The 19,681-nt window shown below is 51.2% G+C and overlaps 1 protein-coding gene across 1 annotated transcript; it reads right to left on the bottom strand.

The window, feature by feature from the left end:
• Positions 1-801: 801 nt before the first annotated feature.
• Positions 802-19,444, bottom strand: midn (midnolin). Its single transcript, XM_077024189.1, has 8 exons — positions 19,137-19,444; positions 16,761-17,028; positions 15,348-15,435; positions 15,189-15,251; positions 8,217-8,645; positions 7,959-8,079; positions 7,507-7,851; positions 802-1,196 (listed from the first exon to the last, which is right to left on the bottom strand). The coding sequence occupies exons 1-8, from the start codon at positions 19,207-19,209 to the stop codon at positions 934-936; spliced, it is 1,650 nt and encodes a 549-aa protein (XP_076880304.1). The 5' UTR covers positions 19,210-19,444; the 3' UTR covers positions 802-933.
• Between the last annotated feature and the right edge of the window lie 237 nt (positions 19,445-19,681).

Below are 19,681 nucleotides of genomic sequence, written 5' to 3'. Positions count from 1 at the left end.
ATAAATAAATGACAACTCCATCCCTGCTTGACCGACCTCAGGGTGCACATCCAAACTCTACGCCAATTGTAGCCGGTCTGCACAGATACGAGGGCGAACTACCAAACGGTGAAGAATGCTCACACCACCACATGGGCCAAATGACTCCATTCACCAACTACGTCTTTAAAGAGGAGAATGAAACAAGATTTTTAAAAATGTATGAAATCTGTTTTTTTGTTTTTCTTTTCAGTTATTTTCAGAATGACCTTTAAACCACTGCACCGGGCTGTGTTAAAGGAGCTTTTGAGATACCAAACATGCGTTGTACCATTTCTTAGTCATATTTTGACCGTCCACTGAAAATCAAAGATATGTGCAAAGACAACCTCCGCATCCATACGATTAAAAACCTGAATGCTATGTGAGTAATGCTACATATTTGTTTCAAAAATAGTAAGTTGATTAATAGTAATAAAAACCATAAACATAGAACAACCCCCATTTGAGATCTGCTTCATGGCTCCTAAACTGTGAATGCCCCTGTGGGAAGAAAAGAAACACGAAAAGAAGAACAAAACCCCCATAGGTGGCAGAGAGACCAGCAAGACCAGTGAGACCAGTGAGACCAGCGTCTGAGTGTCAGGCTGTGCTGGCTGCGTTTTGCCCTGTATAGATTTATATATCTATATCTATCAGTATAGACACGCTGACAGGGGACATGTGATAAAAGTCAGTTGAACTTCCTTTGTGAAACGAGTCTGTGGTCAAAGGGAAGCGTACAACGCTTTGAATGTGTCCCCCCCCCCCCCCCCCCCCCTCTCTACTCCCCAACCTCGGCTGAGGCCAGACTACAGTCTCGCGCAGTTCCTCTTCCTGTACATCAACCCCCCCGGCTCCCCGAGGCCTGTCCTGACCCGTCCGCCGTGCGTGGCACTCCTCTCTCCCACCTTCTCACGCCATGATGAACTCCGACTTCATGTCGGCCTTGACGTCGGGCTTCCACACGGAGTCGTCGAAGTCGAGGTCGAGCGAGCCCTCGCTGGACACGCTGCTGTTGCTGTTGCTACGAGCCGCCTTGCGGTTGGGCAGCCAGGGGTACGGGGCCCTCGAGTCACGCCTCGCCTTTCGCCTCAGACGCTTCTGCTGCATGAGTAGCTGCAGGCGCTCCACCTTGCAGCGCGTGGCGCGGTTCTCCGTCTGACGCAGCCGGTCTCCTGCGGGAGGAGGAGAGAGAGAGAGGGAGAGAGGGAGAGAGAGAGAGAGAGAGAGAGAGAGAGAGAGTTAGTGTCAGTTTCTACTGAGCAACGTCGCAGTCTCTGCTGGATATCCGAGTGGGGCCTGGATGGGGGACTGCTACAGGGTGAGATTCGTCTCACGTCTTTCGTCTCACGTCTGATCAAGTGCACGGTGACTCAGTGCTCGGAAAGGGGAGATCACACACCGCTGCCAGCCGGTGCAGTGTGGACTACGACCACTGGCTAGAAGCACAACACGCAAGGAAGATGCCTGAATGCTGACGGTGATGTTTTTAATGAGACAAGCCGTTACGTGTTCAGGAGAAACTGTCCCGCTCTCGCTCTCACTCTCCCCACACACACACACACACGCACACACACACACACCTGCTCGCTGTATCTGATATCACCAAGAAGCATCGCAGTGTACCGTTGAGCGTCCTTTCCGACAGCCTTATCAGAGAACAGTTTGTTCAACACGTGCAGACGGATATGACCTTGAGATTTTCAAGGAGAGACCTGAAGCCTTCACATGCCTCAGGAGTGCTTCCAAAGCAAGCTCACACACAAACACACACACACACACACACACACACACACACATGCGCAGGCGAGCGGAACTGGCTTTCTTTCACAGGTAAAATATCTATGGCCTATCACTTTCCATCACTGCAGTAATACTAAATGCATTTTAGCTGTTGATGTGCCTACTGAAAGCAAAAACGACCCTCCTGGGTTTTCCCTGCCCTTAGCGTCAGACCACACTATTCTGCTCAACCTTAATTTCATTTATAAATATATTCAGGAGGATGGAAGGAGAAAGCCACCACAATCTATTAGCTAGCCCCATTAGAATCTATCCCAGAATTAAATAATGAAATAACAGGCTAGAATGTCAATAATCCAAAGCACAGACCATCTTTCATTGGTCGCACTGCTCCTCACACACACGCACGCACGCACGCACACACACACACACACACACACACACACACACACACACACACACACACACACACACACACACACACACACACACACACACACACACACACACAGCAGCAGCAGCAGCAGCAGTAGCTTTTAACATGGATCGATGGCAAATTAAAAAGACCTATTGATTAAACCTTAGCTCTAGCGCAGCGATCCATCTCCTGGCGAGGACATGGCTATTGGCTTTCAATAGAAAATGCAAGCGAATGGAAATTGTAAGAGAAGCAAGCCAGGTTGTAGACTCCACCCCCCCCCCCCTCCCCGCATGCTGGACTAAGCTCGCTGAGCGAGTAATCTCATACGCCACCCCCCCCCCCCCAACAGAGAGAGATCTCTACACCCCCCCCCCCCCCCCCCCCACACCTCCGCCCCAAATCCCCCAAGCCCGAATACGCCTGCACACGGTGAAGAATTAACTCCAGGGAGACTGTGGCATCCGACCACGTCTAGCATGCACTCTGCAGGGTGGGGTGGGGGGGGTCAGATATGTGTGACAGCACCCGACCCCCCCCTCCCCATATCAAAATGAAAACAGGAGATTGTGTGGGTTCAGTTTCCCTTTGTACTTAATTAGCTTTTTTTGTTTTGTTTTGTTTTCCATTTCATGGGGTGGAGGTACGATTCTGCCGTGGAAAAAAACGTTTACCCAGAATGACTTGCTGGTTCCTGCGTGACTAACGCCCGTGTGCTGGGCTCCTCCGTGTGAGCGACCTCTCGCACGTATCCCCACGCAGCGGGTTGGTGGGTGGGGGTGGGGGTCAGGTAGTCCTGCTCCACCCCTGTGCGTGCAGGACGCGTGCGGATGCAGACGGGGCGGGACCTCCACCCTGCAGCCCCAATGCGACGGTGCTCCCCCTCTCCACCCCTCCCTTAACAGAGAGCAGGAAAGAGAACGGTCAAGGCTTGATCCCCGGAGCGCCGGACGGAGGCCGCCCCCCCCTGCACGGGGAGCGAAAGGAGAGACCAGTAACACTGGACATCTCACGTGGACGTTCACACGCGCTCGGCATGCAAGCCCGTGTGCTCCAAAGGGAATGGCGCTTAAATAAAATCAAAAAGAAGTCCAGAGAAGTTCATTAGGAACGCAGAGCACATGGCGTTACAGCAGAGGTATTGTACCATGTCCACAATGGCCCTTAAGAAGCTCGGGGAGACCCTCAACACCAAGGCAGCCTTTCTCTTCTTTTTTTGTGCAGAAGCTTTTCTGGTGTCCCTTCCCGCATGTGGTGGGCGGAGCCAGGAATGTCCTCCTGCATGCGGAGGTAGGAGACAAGACATGACCTGTGCCTTGGGCAGGGTGGAGCTGGAAGGGGGGGGTCAGTTAAACCCATGCGTCCACTCGCTCACCCTGGACAAGAGGAACTGCCCTGTGTCTGACATGGGCAGCCTGACAGGAGACTCCCCCCCTCTCTGATTATGGCCACAGGGGCAGTGATTAAGCTGGGCTGGCCTAGCGTCCTGCAGCACTGCCTGATATAACTGCAGAGAGCGCGAGGGAGAGAGAGAGAGAGAGAGAGAGAGAGAGAGAGAGAGCACGCCTCGGGGAGAAAGGCCAGGCAGCCGGGGTGGGGGTTGGGTGGAGAAGCACGAATGCACTGACAACAAAGGCAGCGGCGAGCAGGGTGAATGTTCCCTCCCCCTCGCTGTTCCCTCTCGTGCGTTAAAAGCCTCCGCCCCTCCCCCCGGTGCCTGCTCGGACTCGGTCCTGGGCCGAGCGCACGAGAGCGTGTCATGAACGCCGAACGGTTTCTGCCGCCGGTGATTGAACACGGAGGAGGTTACTGCCGGGGGGGGGGGGGGGGGGGGGGTTTGGGGAGGAGGAGGAACCGAAAGCAGGACGCGCTCCCACCCCTCCCACCTCAGCCTTCGTCTCCCCCTCCCCTTCTCTCTCGCTCCTCTTCCTCCTCCCCCCGCTGGGGCCAAGCCCCCCAGGCCTACGCTGCATTGTATCCACGTGAGCTGGGTACTGCAGTGTCCTCAAAGGCACGCACTGCACCGAATAAAGCCAGAGTGTGTGTGTGTGTGTGTGTGTGTGTGTGTGTGTGTGTGTGTGTGTGCATCCACCGAGCATCTGTTCAGCACACACATGACATGACACCCCCCCCCCCCCCCCTCTCACGGCCCTGTTCCACAGCAGCACCACAACGGGAGCCTTAGAGGGACATTAAAAAAAGAAGTAGAAGGCAAATGTGAACAAGCTCGAGAGGCTGGAAAAGATTACGCCAAAAATCCCTGCGGAATGTCAGAGCGGAGACTGCTTGCACACAAAGGCCGTCACATGGCCCGTGTAGTGGGAGAATGGTGTCTGTGGGGGGGTGGGGGGGGGGTGGAGACGACACTGGCTCCCAGCATGCACCTGGGCGAAGAGGCCGATGCATGAGAATGCATCGATCACGGCGTTGAGGCAGGAGGATTTAGAGCAGGCCCTCCTGCTGACTGTCACATGAGGGAGTTAAAATGGAGGGGGGGGGGGGCGTAAGGGGAAGACAGGAGGGGGAGGGGCGAGGAAAAAAGAGGGCAAGCATGATGGGGAGATAGAGAGAGGAAGATAAAGAGAAAGAATATGTGCCAGATTCAGAGAGAGAGAGAGAGAGAGAGAGAGAGAGAGAGAGAGAGAGAGAGAGAGAGAGAGAGAGAGAGAGAGAGAGTGAGTTGACCATAAGTCAGCTGCAGGAGGCCTCAGGGTTAACAGGAAGCTCGGGTCAGTCACTCAACCCCCAGCACATAGAGTAACAGCTCCCACAACCCCCTTGCACTACTGATCCATTAAAGATCGGCTTATTTAAGTTGTCTTTAACTCGATTGTTTGAGTGGCATCCCTGCACACCAGAGAACACGGATGCAGTTATACATGATTCACAAAGACTGATCTGACTATACCTACAGTTCAAGTAATATATATGGTATAGCATAGTTGATTAGCACTCATCTGTTGTATATGTAGTAAACCTACAAAGACTAGTCTAATGGGAACTGGTAGTATGGGAACCAATCCTGTGGCCTCTCTGTATCGAGGCTGGGCCAGTCCCAGCTGTGTGGTGGAATCAGAGGGCGCTACTGTGCTGTGATCCAGCTGCCGCGTGTCCCTGGGGGGCAAACGGGCGAGGTCTCCTACCACCCCGCCACCCCGCCGCACAGGACACTCATTGTGTCCGACCATCTGGAGTTGTAGCCTGGGGGAGTGGTGTGGCTCCCCCCCACCCCCGAGCGCCTCACGCGGAGGACGCCGTTGGCGACCCCGCCGGGGGCCCGCGCCTCAAACGGTCGTTATTTTCACGCGGGGAGCGATAAAGGACGGCGGAGAGGGGGGCTCCGGGCAGCCCCGCACGAAAGGCGAGCTCGGTCACGACCGCGCAGGGCTCGCGGCGTGACGTGACCGTGGCCACCGGCGCGGGGCTCTTTAGCGACAGGGTGAGGGAGTCCGGGACAAAGAGCTCCCGGGTCTTGACATTTCGCACTGCAGAGAATGTACACAGGAGCCAAGGGGTGTTTGCTTTCGGGAAGATTAAAGGAGCGTCTCGAGGAATTCGGCCGCTCGCCGCCCCGCCCCCGGTCTCGTTCGCCCTCGATCTTCCTCTCGTCTGAGACGGAACTGCACCCAGCCTTCCTCCACCCGAGCCCAAACCAAACCAGCCCGACCTGACGGACGTAAACGGCCAAGAGAAGGAGGAGATCTTCCAGGCTTCAGGGGGACCTCATCCGCCTCTCTCCACCTCTCTCTCAACTAAGCCGTCTACCCCTTTGGTCGAAGGGCAACCAGCACTCGGCTGGGAGCACTAACACCGTCAGCAGGACTTCAAGCCTCAGTAACCAAAGCCCCACGAGCTGCCTGCCCCCCCCCCCCCTCCCCCCGGGGCTCATAATCTAATCCATCCCCCCCCCGACTGCCCCACTCACCCCATGCAAAGGCCAGAGGGAGCCAAAGCCAAGGGCCTGACTGTATAAGGGTCAAGGTGGGGGGTCAGTTGCCTTCCTCACTCACACACAGCCACACATACTAGCGGCAGGCTGAGAAGCACAGCCCTCATGGAGACGGCACACGTATGTGACATTTCCAGGAACCCCAGCTTTCCCAGAACACACTGAGGTCTCTGTCTCCCAGGCTATTCCTGCAGGACAGCAAGCAAGATTTCTGGGATGGCCATAGCAGTCGTAAAGCAAGCCGGTAACCAGGTGCTAATAGACGATGCCCTCTCAGAGTGCGAAGCCGGTGTTTGGTCACCTGCTCTCCCCCGAGGCTGACAAAGGAAACTTAAGCTAACAAACACGTCCGGAAGACGTGTCTCTGTACACACCACCACCACCAACACCACCCACACACGCACACCCGCTCCACCCCCTCACGGACACAGACGCACACCGACACACATGAAGAAACACAAACTAATCAGTGGGCAGTTGGTGACCGGATATAAACAACAGTTTTTATGAATGGACTCTTGGTAGGGTGACCCTCCTGCGCAACACCAAACACAATGAGCATTCTCTGTGAGCTCATGTTCCTTGAATAAATCACTCTATTTAAAGGCCAAAAGAGAAAAAAAACAAAGAAAAGAAAAACAAAACAAAACAAAAAAAACCACCCCGTACACAAGGCGTCATTGAGGAGTGCTGGCTCCCAGAGTCTGGATGGCTTTTACAGATGGGACCCTGAGAACCGGCCAGCCAGAGTGGAAAAGAGTTGGACAGCCCTCAGACTGGAAACAGCAGCATTTCTTTGTGAAGGATTCCACCATCCCAGACCCCCCCCCAAAAAACCCCAGAAACAAGTCAACAAGCCCTGTAGTCCTCGAGCGTCCAATGGCCCCCCTTTCACATTTTCAGTGTGTTAGCGAATCACACTTTTAACCGCACAGACACAAGGGTTATCCCCGTGTCCGTGTGCTCTGTGACAGCTGTGCTTTCTGTCGCTCGAGAGCTGGAGTAAGTTACCTCAAGTTTAGGAGACAAAGCAGGTAATGTACCACACGCCCGTGAAAGCTATCTCAACTGCCTATCTCACCCCCCCCCCCCCCCCCCCCATCCACATGGGCGGACGGGGCCAGATTCACAGTGGCTGCCAGCTCGAAGCCGCTCAAACGGACCGCACGAGCTTTGCCTAGGAGCACCGGTGGAACCACGCGGCGGTGCCGTCTTTTCTCACCCCCTCCCTCGCTCCTCCTCCCCACCAAAAGCCTTCGGATGTTGCACAACAGCACCGCCTCATCCATCACGTCAGACGCACGGCGACATTTTGGACGTTCAATACAACGTTTTTATAAAAAGAACGAAAGAACCATAACCCCGTGCTACTCACCGGGAGGCTTGCACATCCGGACCTGGCTCTGGCACTGGACGAGAGGGTGGAGGGAGGGGTGGAGGGAGGGCTGGCTCGCCGGCGGGGCAGAGGTAGCTTTGGGGGAGAGGCCAGCGGCGAGCTCGGGCGTGGCAGGGGGCGTGGCCGGGGGCGTGGGAGGGGGCGATGGCGTCGGAGACGCGGCCCCCCCGCCGCACTGCGTCTGGCAGCGGAGCTGCGTGAGGGACGCCGGCATGCCCTGGTAGTGGCGCGTGGCGCTCAGGAGGTCGTTCAGGATCTGCAGGATGGTGCTGATGTCCCGCCGTGGCCGACCGCTACTGTCCTGACAGTTCGGATGCAAAGTGCCTGGAGGGGGTGGGGCAGAGGAGAAAGGTCAGAGGCCAATCTTTTGGGCATGCCACACCTCGAGTTTACAGGACATGAGCAAGAAACGGCCCGGACCAAACGAGTACCTGAAAACGTCCCGGAGAAGACTCCCGGAGCGTGGTTGACGAAGCTTTCGATGATAGCACCTGGTTTGCGGGAGCGTTGGGGCACGGTGCAGCTACTTGCGGTCCTACTCGTACAGTTTGCCTGTGAAACGATAAATATGATCAAACGTCTGGTGGTATGTTTCAACACACTTCATCATATGATCCATAACGCTCCTACTACTACTACTACTACTACTAATAATAATAATAATAATAATAATAATAATTGAGCCTCACCTCAGGGAAGGGAGTCGCCGGGCTCGGGCTACTGGGCGAGCTTGGGCAGGTCTGTGACGGCTGCTGGGGACGAAGGAGACCGTCCGGGGTGGGCGAGGGGCGGACCAGGGTGCCGCAGTGCCTGGAGGCCGCGGCGGGGTACATCGGGGGCGCGGAGTGGCCGGAGGCGGGGAAGGGGGTGGGGCTGACCGGGCTGGGCGGGAGCGTGGTGTGCGGATGGTGGGCGTGGTGTGCGGCGTGTTGGTGAGGGTGGGGGCTGTGGGAGACCCGGGCCAGGCCGTCCGGGCCTCCGCGGGACACGAGGTGTCGGTGGTGCAGCTGTTGCCCGCCCGCGTGCTGCGCTGCCAACTGCAGCTGGACAAACATCATATGATCGCCCACTCGCAGGGCCAGGGTCAGAGGAGAGCGGCCAGACAGGAAGTCGCTGACCTATGAGCAGGAAGTGGGGGGTGGGAAGAAAGGGGAATTTAGGAATCTCCCCATGCACAGCGAGTGGCTTCAACTAGCCAGGCACGACGAGCGAATGAATGCAAAATTATGAATGGTGGTTTAGGACAGAGTGTGATTATGTAAAAGCATGCTCACATACACACACACACAAAACACATCGACACACACAAACACTCCCCCGGCCCTGAACTCTACCATTCAGCACACCCACAAAGGGCCAACTTCTGTCTGGCCCTGGGCCTGCAAAATCCACCATAGAAACAGGAAGTAGAGACACTCGCCTCCCGGCAACATAATAGGTGATTGTTGGAGGGGTCGGGGCGGATCTGGAAGGCTTGCCCATTTTAGGAGTGCCCAGAACGGGAAGCCTAGCCAAGCCTGGGGGGCTCTGACCCCTACAAATCAGGAAGAGAAGCACACAGGGCTTGTCTCGACTTGGCTCGCCCACCGCACTCATAACAACCTCCCTCTTATCCCATCTCACCCTCCAGCCTTCCATTGTAGCAGTTACCACTTACTGCTCTGGTCGGAGGACACTCCTTAAAGGAACAGTTGCTTTATTTAAGGAATCCCTCTTTCCTTTCCCAATTCAGACACAAGATCATTTCTTCTCTCTCTAGATGCAGGCTATGAGCTGCCTAGTACAAAAAGACGCTGCACAGCTTAAAAAAATATACTAAAAACTAATGAGACGATCTTGAGTTTCTTGCCTTTTGAGAGGAGTTAACATGCCAGTCTTGAAAGCGTTCTTTATTTCTGCTAAACCTCTCGGACTTCTACAATATGTACTTGGTATCTCTGAGGTCTCTTCACCTTCTTGTTTCCCCTGTATCTTTTAGAAGGTCCGCCCTTGCGAAAGGTCGACCCCGCCCCCCGGCACTCTCAGCCTGACCTTTACCTCAGCAGTGGAGGAGAGGGCCTCTGGCAACGTCTCGATCGGCCCAGCTCTGTGGACGTCAGGCGCGTGAATGCGCCTTTATCATAACTTTATCCGCATATTTTGACACGCCCATGCGAAATGTCTACGAGGGCAGATTTATGAATGTGTGATTAGCCAACCCAGGCTGAGGTTGACAGGAAACTCCACGCAAAAGGTCAGCAAAAAGTCACCCCGGGAGGTGAGAATCGGGCAAACTGATTGACAGCTGTCAGGCGAACAGCCGCGGCTGATTTGCATTGGCCCACGCAGTTCAGGTGCAGAGAGAGCCCCTGTGACAGCGTCGCACGAAGAGGCCCTCCGTGCCCAGAGCCCGCCGCACTACCTTCTCTGGTAGTGCGAGTCCGTGAGCGGGCACGCCAGACCACACGCTAGCCTCACTGACTCACTCTCAGGGCTCAGACGCCACCCACATAATGAGAGAGTGTGCGAACCCCGAGCGGGCCTCAAACGCGGCCCCCGTGAGGGCGAGGAAAAACTGCAGACAGCGGAGACGTCCCCCCCCCCCCCCCAACGGCGGCGCACGGCTCAGCCAACTTGTCTGCCAAAACTTTGCCAACCGAGCATGGGTCTTGTACAAAAAAAACCCCAAAAAACACAACACAAATGACCACTACAGGGAAATGGCTCTAATATCTGTCTTGGTGCTATGGTGCTTTTTCACATGTAGGATACACACCAATGGAAACGGAGCCAATGTATATTAGAAAGCCATTACAGAAAACATGCAGTAGCTGTCCAGGAATGGTCTTAGTCAGCTCCTAGACCTCAGCATTCTTCCTTGCACTGAAAAGCAGATGAGAGAAGTTGTGACCTGTGTCTACAAACGCTCAAGAGGGTGATGTCAGACAAGGCAGCTGGGACTTCGTGGGTGTCGCAGAGTCCGTGTTGGCTGCCCGGGCCGGGCCGCGGTGTCACGCCGCTGGCCTGACGTCTGCACCACCTGAAACGGGTCGGGCGGCGGAAAGCTCCAGCCCGGCTCCGTTCAAACGGCCCTTTGTGCTGAAGGCCACGGGCTTCGGCGGGGCCATTTGGTGGTGCTCCACGGTCTTCAACGAGGCACCTAAAAGGTCTTTGAACCAGCCTGACGTTCAAGAAGAGTCTGCTGTGGCCGTGGCCTTCCACCGGGATGCCCGACCGACGTTTCTCTGCCGTTCATCACTTGACTGGTTTGTATTTGTTACCGTGGCATTTTGCTCTGCGGTGGGCTGTGGTTGCTATGCAGTGGAGGAGGGGGGGGGGGGCAGTGAGGAGATGCTGCTCGAAGCTGATGAAATATTCAGCGAGAGTATAACCCCCTACCCCCCACACACACACCCCAGCCCCCACTCCTGGAAATCAGAGGCTGTCAGTGCTATGTATCAGGGTCCCTGCAGTTCGAGGACCTCATCCAAAGCTGCTACTGCTACAGCTCGCATCATATCGGGCCAAGCAGCCAGGGATCCTAAACGCACGGAAGCACCATCCAGAATCCAGCGCCCCAACTCCCATGACTGAGTGCCAAAGGACAAACGCCACTTCCAAAGGACAGCACAGCTGAGAAAGACCAGGTTACTCTGGCACAGGGCTACGTCAGTGTAGAAGGTTCAAAACTGAGTACTTAACCCCCGGCATTGACGCGTGGGTGTTGATGGTTCTGGGGGGATGGAAGGCGGTTCTGTCGATAGAGTCTCCACATGGAGACATAGAGGATCTGGGTGCAATAACAATCCCTTTGCAAAATAATCAATGGCATCTTCCAAATCCTGAAAAGAAGGCGATGTTCAGAGATGGCAGGGAAGGGGTCGATGACCCGCTCAAGGTCAGGCCGAGGCGGGGTTACGGACGGCGCTGGTGCGTGTTGGTTGGGGCTGGACACCGTCGGCTGAATGATGACCACATCTGAAGTGGCACTCCTGACACGCCCGACACGCCGCCTGACCAAACTGCCGTCACCCGCCTGTCCTTTCCAAACCCGACCCGAACCCAACGATCAAATCACTTTGAGGCACATCAAGGACTACAAAGAAGCAATCCACTTAGACTTTGCTCTCATCTCCTCCGTGGCTCTCTTCCCTCTCTCTCTTCCCTCTCTCTCTTCCCTCTCTCTCTTCCCTCCCTCGTGTGCTGCCTTCTGTGTGATCAGGAAAATGCACTGTGAAGACTTCACCGCTCATGACTCACACACGATTGGCTCAGACGGGCGCGAGACGGTGCTATAAGAGACGTTCGTTTCACATGTCCACAAAAGTGAGACGCAGCTGCGTTTCATGACACGGATCCACGTGCCCCGCGACGACGTGGCATCACCGACTCCAACACCAACGGCCTTTTGTGGGGTGAGCCTCGAACGGACAAACAGTGACATTGTTTTCGGCTAATGCTTTGTGACTCCTTTAAGCCTCACAACAAATGAGGTTATTCCAAAACCCAAGTCCTTCATGTACGGTGGCTGAGAGGGGACACAGAGGCAGTGACTGAGGCGTACCACTCGCAAACACAACTCACAATTCGCACCGGGGCAACACTGAACTTTTTGAACCTTCAACACTTGGAACTTAGCAGTTCTACCTTGAAATTAAATCTGCTTTTAGAATTTTCTATCACATATGGTTTTTAAGTGACACATCAGTTATGGTTTACATAAACATATAGATATACACAAAGCTGCTTACACCATTACATAAACATGTAGTAATTTACTTCCAAAATGTATAATGTATGATTGTTACATGTATTTGTCCCTCTTCAGTATCCAGGGGCAGTCGCCTTGACAAAGGCACTTTAGTACTTTGGCGTCCATACTATAGAAAACAGTATGCAAATATTACTCCAGATGATAGAAAACATCTGAAAACAGATGTGGATCCAACACACAAAAATACTTATATATATCGCAGGAAGCAAAATAATTGCTAACCAGTGTCACCCTAATCCTTCTAGTACTGAATATTGCCATATTATTATTATTGCCATATCTAGTATCATTGACAAGCAAAGCTCTCTTCCTGTTAGCCAAGTCTTCCTACATACAGCATAACAGAAATGTTCACAGTGCCGGTGACATTCATTTGATCTAAACCCCCGTACGAGTCACCGTTGTCCAGCAGAACCACGTCACAGTGGTCCTTTTGTGTCTTCCGTCTTATTTTTAAACCCCGCCGATACATCTGAGTCACTGTTGCCCTTACTGCTAATCTCATACGCACCGCAAGAGCCCGAGGGGGGGGGGGGGGGGGGGGGGCAGAAACATTTCTTCTCCCAGCACTTCACTGACAATGTTCGTGTAGCACCGCAACCCTTCCCCCCCTCTCTCTTCCCGCGGGGGGAGGTGGGCGTGGCCACGGGGTTAGGTGGGCGGGTCTGACGGGAAGGATGACGGAGAGGGTGACTCGCCCTATATTGTTTAGCCCCACCGTTTGCATCTGTCCATATTTTTCAGACACAATGACAAGTGCCCTGGCTCGTTTCAGAGCTGAGAGCCGGAGGGCGTGGCCACCGCAGGTGGGGATGTAGCAGGGAATAACGACCCGACGGAGGGGACGCACTGGCTTTGAGAGGCAAACCGCGCTTCCTCTCCCAGGGGCCACAGAGAGCGATTTACCCGTCTGCACACGCAGGTCAGCACAGAGGACTCCAATTAGGGAACTCGCCAGCTTGGGGGAACCGTACACTGGTCATTATTTCTGCAGGTGGGTCAGTGGTGTCTGCAGTAAACCACATTAAAACCTGGTGTTTGCTTTCATGTCTCGCTTTAAATGAAGCGAGAAGTACCTGTTGGCATCCTTCTGGAAGGGAAAGGGAAATTTAAAATGAAGTGTAGCACGTCTTAGTCTGGGTTCTCCTTGTGTTTAATGATGATGAAAGAAATGAAGGGGAAAAAAAACCTTGTGACGTCACCGGAGCACGAGGAACCACAGGAGCCTCAAATTACAGAGCTGGAGTAACCAGGGAAAAGTGCCGTTCCAATCACCGCCAGTCGGCTTTTTCCATAAAGCGCTCTCTATCTGATTACATGGAAGTCTAAGATAGATTTTTCTCAGGATGCTGAGGGCTCTGTGCCTGAGTCCTGCGCAATCCTAACACTGCTGGACGGTGGCCTCGTCGGCTGTAATTCTATGAGCATACTTCCAGGCACATAACTTGATCTGCACGCTCTCTCCCTCTCTCTCCTTCCCCCTCCTTCTCTCTCTCCTTCTCTCCTTCCCCTCCCTCTCTCTCTCTCACACACACACACACACACACACTAGGCCGTTTGACCTGGCTCTGAGTCGCATCTGGAAACTCAACACCGACCAAGACTCTGAAACAAGTTGACAAAAATGATCAGTCATCTTTTCCCCCCCAAACAATATTCATACCTCCTATTTATAGTCATCCAGTACTAAAAACATACACATCCACCATATTTTCAGAACTTCACCAATGCAGTCTACTGTAAAAGCTTTCCCAGAAAAACACAGATTTACCACTGAAATATATAACAAGGCCTTTAGCCAAAAGATGATAAATGTCTTTCATCAAAAGCAAAGAAAAATACAGGAGCAGAAGTTACATATCATTACGGCAGCTCAATAAGTCTTTACTACCAGCAGGTTGCCTGAGGAAGGCCTGGGTCACAGTCATGTGAAAAGCCTTTCTGTAGGCAACAGCCAACACTGCAGCTGCTGGGAGAAGAATGGTGCACTCCCCCGTTAGCCCCCGAAACACACACACACACACACACACACACACACACTCCTCCTCCTCTCACTCATACAATCTTACTGCTCTTTCATGATTACGAGCTGCCGCTGTCTCTCACGCAAGCACGACACACTCAACACACCCGCAACAACGTAAGGATCTCCGGAGTAAATATTCCTTCTGGAGAGGGACTGGATGGAGTGAGGTCCTGTGTTTTATCAGCAATATTTCATTCATCCTCTAAACTGCTTATCTTCTAAACTGGTGGGGGAGGATAAGCCTGTCGCACAGAGGGAACCAACCTTGTAGAGGGCGATAGTCCATTCCAGGCCGCACACACACACACACACACGCCCATGCACCCACTCATTCACACCTGGCCAATTCACAGACGGCTACCGACCAAGCATGTACACCTTTGTAAAGCAGGAGCAAACCGGACTATCAAGAGGACACCCAAGCCAAGCAAACTCCACACGGGCAGCGGCCGGGCCAGGAACTGAACCTGGGTCACTGCAGCTCCCTTCTGGCTCTTAACTACTGGGAGCGCCTCCATAATCTTAGATGCAGCCAAACACACACCTCTACGGGACATGCACGGAAGATGTGCTCCGTGTACTGTGTAACAGTCGCTAAGCTAAAGGATAATGTCTACTTAAATGCTTTCAGTAACAACTTCACCCTGGAAGCATATGGTTTGTCTTCAAAGAGGCTTGGGGTCTTACTGAAGGGGGAGCCTGTCTATGCTTGTCTAAACTCAGACATGTTGCCAGGAAACTGGAAGGTGGGTCTTAAAGTATGCATACTAATTGCATGGAGGTATACGTGCAGTTTTAGTTAAGATATACATTTTCCCCCAAAATGTTCCCCAGCAAATTCCAGGAGCACGACTTATCTGAAGAACATATGAGACGTCTCACCTGTGTCTCGGTGAGACTCTCCAACGCCTGCATGACCGACTGTTCAGGCCTCGACGCTTGGGACTGTAAGCAAAGAGAAATGAGAGTGATTATCAATGGATGTGCATTCAGACTGCAAGTGACAAAAAGACTGTAGTACTGAGTGAGTGGGGTTATTACCATTAGGCCTGCTTCAACTGTTGGAACAAGAGTTAACTTGCTCCCATCTGTAACTCCCAAGTCCTGAAGTTTCCCTGAACTCAGGCGCCTACAGAAAACATTCAAACCCAAATGAGCATTCAGAGATTACTGGTATTATGACAAAAAAAATCAAGTGACTCTTCTATTTTACTGGCATTAAGTCAAACTTAAAATGGACACATAAAGTTGATTTTATTACATGGTAATGACATATGTTTATGATAAACTGTAAGTGCTGTTGTATTTGGTGACAGATACACCACTATCAAGAGTAGCACTAAAGTCTTATCAGCAACTTGTCCATGCAAATATATTCCATCTGCTACCAGATACAGTTTCTGTCACTTTGCCTTATGGGTATGAAACTTAAATGAAAGAATACATTTCTCTTGTACTATCATATTTGTTCAAAGCACAAATTAAATTATGTAACAATCTGGAAAATGCAGTATGTGCAAACTATAATTCAGCAGTGGATGACAATTCTATAGCAAAGCCTAAAGCTATGATTCGCTTTCAGACAACACAGCAAGGCCAAAGCCCTCTGTTGATGGAGTCCTTTAGACAAGTGCTAGGGCTAAATGTCACCTTCTACTGAACAAAGGGACCCTGGTTCTTTGCCTGGAGGCACCTAAACCAAGAAGAAGAGCTTGAGCACAGCCCTTGATTTTAAAGGACGATGTAATTTGGTGGTGATTACTCATGGGGGTTGTTAAAGTGGCTTTACTCAAGGCAAAAACAATGCAACCATTAGGGGTCATTTGCAAGTGATAAAGAAGCTCTCTCTCTCTTTCTCTCTCTCCAATTCTACCACCTTTGTGTTGCTGTTAGACAGTCAAAATAGCTCACTGAAACTAACATTGTCCTTCTTTGCAACACTGGAGCAATATTCTAGTACATCATTGAGTGTCTCCATGGAGCACATGTAAAATGCTTATTCTAATTAAGGGATCCTTCCAACTGTATCTGGACAATATTACGATGCATATAGTGTTTACTTACAGTGTATTGTATAAAACATTATCAAAGTATATGATAGCGGATGATAACTGTAATCCAAAGACCTGCATTGTTCAGTGCTAAACTTACAGACTGCAAACACGTAGCTACCGGACCTCTGAAATCAGATAGCCAGGGTAAAATCTGAAAAATCTTATGGGTACCAATGCATTAAATCTATAAGCTACATGCATTAAAATAAAAATATACTCGTCCCACCGCACGCGCCTACTGCTGAATGAGACGCGTGCAGGCGACGCGAACAAGACTACTGTAAACGTTACAGCTGCGCGCAGAATCACTGACCTATTTACTTTACATAAAAAAAAATCAAAAATAAAACGCACAGCGTAATTTGTATAAACCCGCACAACTCGCAGAAGGAATACGTACGTCTCTTTATGGAGCAGCGCGAGTCTTTCTTTGGGCACCTTGAGTCTCTGAGAGATCCTTCTCTTTAACCCCTCCACTGTCTCCTCGGCGGGAAGGGAGAGATCGAAGCGCGTGCCGGTTGTGGAATGGATGTGCAAATTCATCGGGGGCGCGCTGGGCACGGGCTCGCAGGACGGGGCTCCGCGGGGCGCGCCGGGCACGGGCTCGCAGGACGGGGCTCCGCGCGTGCTGCAGCTCCGCGCGCTCGGATGCTGGTCCATTCGATAGCCTGCGTAAAGGAAGGAGACAAACCGGCGCGGGGCGTGCAGAGAGAGATGGTTAGTCCTCCCGGGGCTGTTCCGTTGTTTTTCAGAGGAAGAAACCGTTATTGCTTCCTCGTCGCTCCAGTGTAGATAAAGGCGAAAATATTCCCAGAAAGTATGCGGATGAAACGGTTATTCCTGCTTGTAGATATGTTGAAGTCCACGGGAGGCTATCCAGATTCTTAAAAGGCGGTTCTTAAATATTGTATTTTACGTTAGCCAAGCACAACGGACAGATCCTTATAAATACAAATATCGAGTCCAATACCTACAAAATAAAACGCACATCCTGCGCTCTGTAGTCTGTAATAACTGTCACAATTTCAATAAGCCGAGGAGATCATCCTACAGACAAAGTAAGAACCTGCGACGCCTCACGTTCGCTTCTCGGGCGAAGAAAAGTCGACAGAAGCGCTTCGGCTGAGCGTCGTTACACTGTAGCTCAGCGCTACGATCACGCCCACAGCGCTACGGTCACGCCCACAGCGCTGCCGCTCTGCCCTATCAAAGGAGGCGCGAGCCAAGACGTCATTATTTAAGCCAATTGCGGGGCGACGTCAACACCCACGTGGAGAACAGGCTCCGCCCCCTTCCTCTGGCCCACATCTTTTTCCTCATTGAGGACGAATCCCATTTGAGTAGGCGAGGCTTAATCTTCTTAGGAACACCGGAGTGCCGGCCCACTCCGGCAATTCTAAACCATTCATAATGTGAACTGCTACAATAACAAAAGGGACCCAGCATAACCACGATTGTTTCACTACTATTCATATGCATTTAGGTACGGTCGCATATTGCTGACATGGTGCCAAAATAATCCCGAGTAGGATACTATTCAGATTATTTGAGGATAGGTTTGGGTTAACTAAACACTTTCAGGTGGTAGAACTTGTACATGTACTACGATACTACTCATCTGATAGTATACAAGCTAACGAGACGAGTCCAATTTAACTAACCAACACAGATTACGGTAATCATTATCATGCATGTCAGTAAAAACGTATTCGTCGTCTAAGGACACTTTGTACTGTAGATTACTCAAGGCTGGGCAAGCTACAGAATTGGACACTTACGTCACTAATCAATGTCGTCTAAAAATGATTGTTAGTCCAGAAATAGAACAATGTCAGTGATATTCAGGCTTAGATACCCTGTCGTGAAACAGGTTATTAATTTAGGATATCTTCGATTCTCGAAACTGAGATTTTAGATACCTGTCGTAGTAGGGAGCTTGTAATGGAGAAAACGAATAATAATAATAATACATTATTATATATTCAGGGCCACAAAGAGAATGAACAAATGACTACTACCTGCCTACTTTAGTGGCATTAACTGAATGATGCAGTGTCGCTGGACGTCTGCAGACCTTCAGTCCTTATAATGTTAGGGACAAAATACGCACACACACGCACATGCGCATATATATATATATATGCGACGGTGCAAAACGCACAAGAGGAAATTGTCAGTATAGTCAGTATCACACTGGTCTATTCGCATAGTGGTTGAAATAGTTTCCCGAAAGCAAGAGAGACGCTCGATCGCCTACCCGTGGTAAGAGGACGCACATGTCTCTCTAATTCCACTATATACACAATTAATAGAGCCTATATGTGGTTGTCAATGGTTACATGTCACAGCGTCCATCGTTGGGATCAGAGCATAGCAGTCTAATCTTTGATGCCTGGTTCATGAGGAAACAGCAGGCATGTTTACTTCCCTTCATCATATTTAAACAATCTATTTATATAGACCATTCCCCCAAAAAACGAATCTACCACAAATCGTAAAATAAACATTTAAGACAAACACGACCAGGGTCCAGTCATATCGCAACGATTGTCGATTATTATATGATAGGGTGTCCAAATAATTAAAACATCTAAAACCACTGAATATCACCAAACATTTGTTTTATTTCATTTTGTTTCTACTGTAAGCTGTAAGATATTTTGATCAGCATGTGCAGCAGTTAAAATCTTATATCTGGCTTTTACACAAACGGTTTAACCACTGTATGAAGCACGAAGACCATTTGAGGCGCATCACTGGAGACAAATCGACTTACCAATAATAGTAGCGAAAACCTCAAAGTTCCGCAACAAAGTTTCCAAATTCTCAACGTTCCCCAGTTTTGGCATGTATCGCGTAAAATCTGTAATTAGCTCAAATTGATCCACGACAGTAGTCTATGTCCCCAAAGTGAATAATTTTACAGTTTGGCTTGACACCACGTATGTGGTATGTGCGGCTGATGTGGGCTGTGTGTATCCTCTTAGCCGGTATTCCAGGTCAGATCCAGCGTGAGTGCTTTGCTCGCTGTAACCTACAGACAAGTGCACTCATAACGTCGGAGTCGAGGTGAGATCTCACTAGGCTCCCTACAGAGTGGGTGGAGTCCGCTACTGCGACGTCAGCGTGTGATTTAAGGTAGATGTGCCAACAAATCCTTCGACTCCATTCTCAAAAGTAGTAATACAACAGAAGTCCAATAAGATTGTTTTATCATGTTGCAAGTATATTTTATAATCACTATAGGCGTTAATACGAGCGTATATATGTGTTTTTTTTTTATTCCCAAGCAAAACTCACTAAAGGGAACCACCTTAAGAA

Source organism: Brachyhypopomus gauderio, chromosome 12, assembly GCF_052324685.1.
Source record: "Brachyhypopomus gauderio isolate BG-103 chromosome 12, BGAUD_0.2, whole genome shotgun sequence".
Taxonomy (NCBI): Eukaryota; Metazoa; Chordata; class Actinopteri; order Gymnotiformes; family Hypopomidae; genus Brachyhypopomus; species Brachyhypopomus gauderio.
Note: the sequence above shows the minus strand (reverse complement) of the source record. Positions and strands in the feature narration are given on the sequence as shown.

Coding starts and splice junctions, on each gene's coding strand:
- midn (XM_077024189.1), bottom strand. CDS start 19,209: ATGCCAAAACTGGGGAACGTTGAGAATTTGGAAACTTTGTTGCGGAAC. Junction 15,252..15,347: donor CAGTTGAAGCAGGCCTAATG/GTAATAACCCCA, acceptor CTTTGCTTACAG/TCCCAAGCGTCGAGGCCTGA. Junction 1,197..7,506: donor CCGGATGTGCAAGCCTCCCG/GTGAGTAGCACG, acceptor CTCCTCCCGCAG/GAGACCGGCTGCGTCAGACG.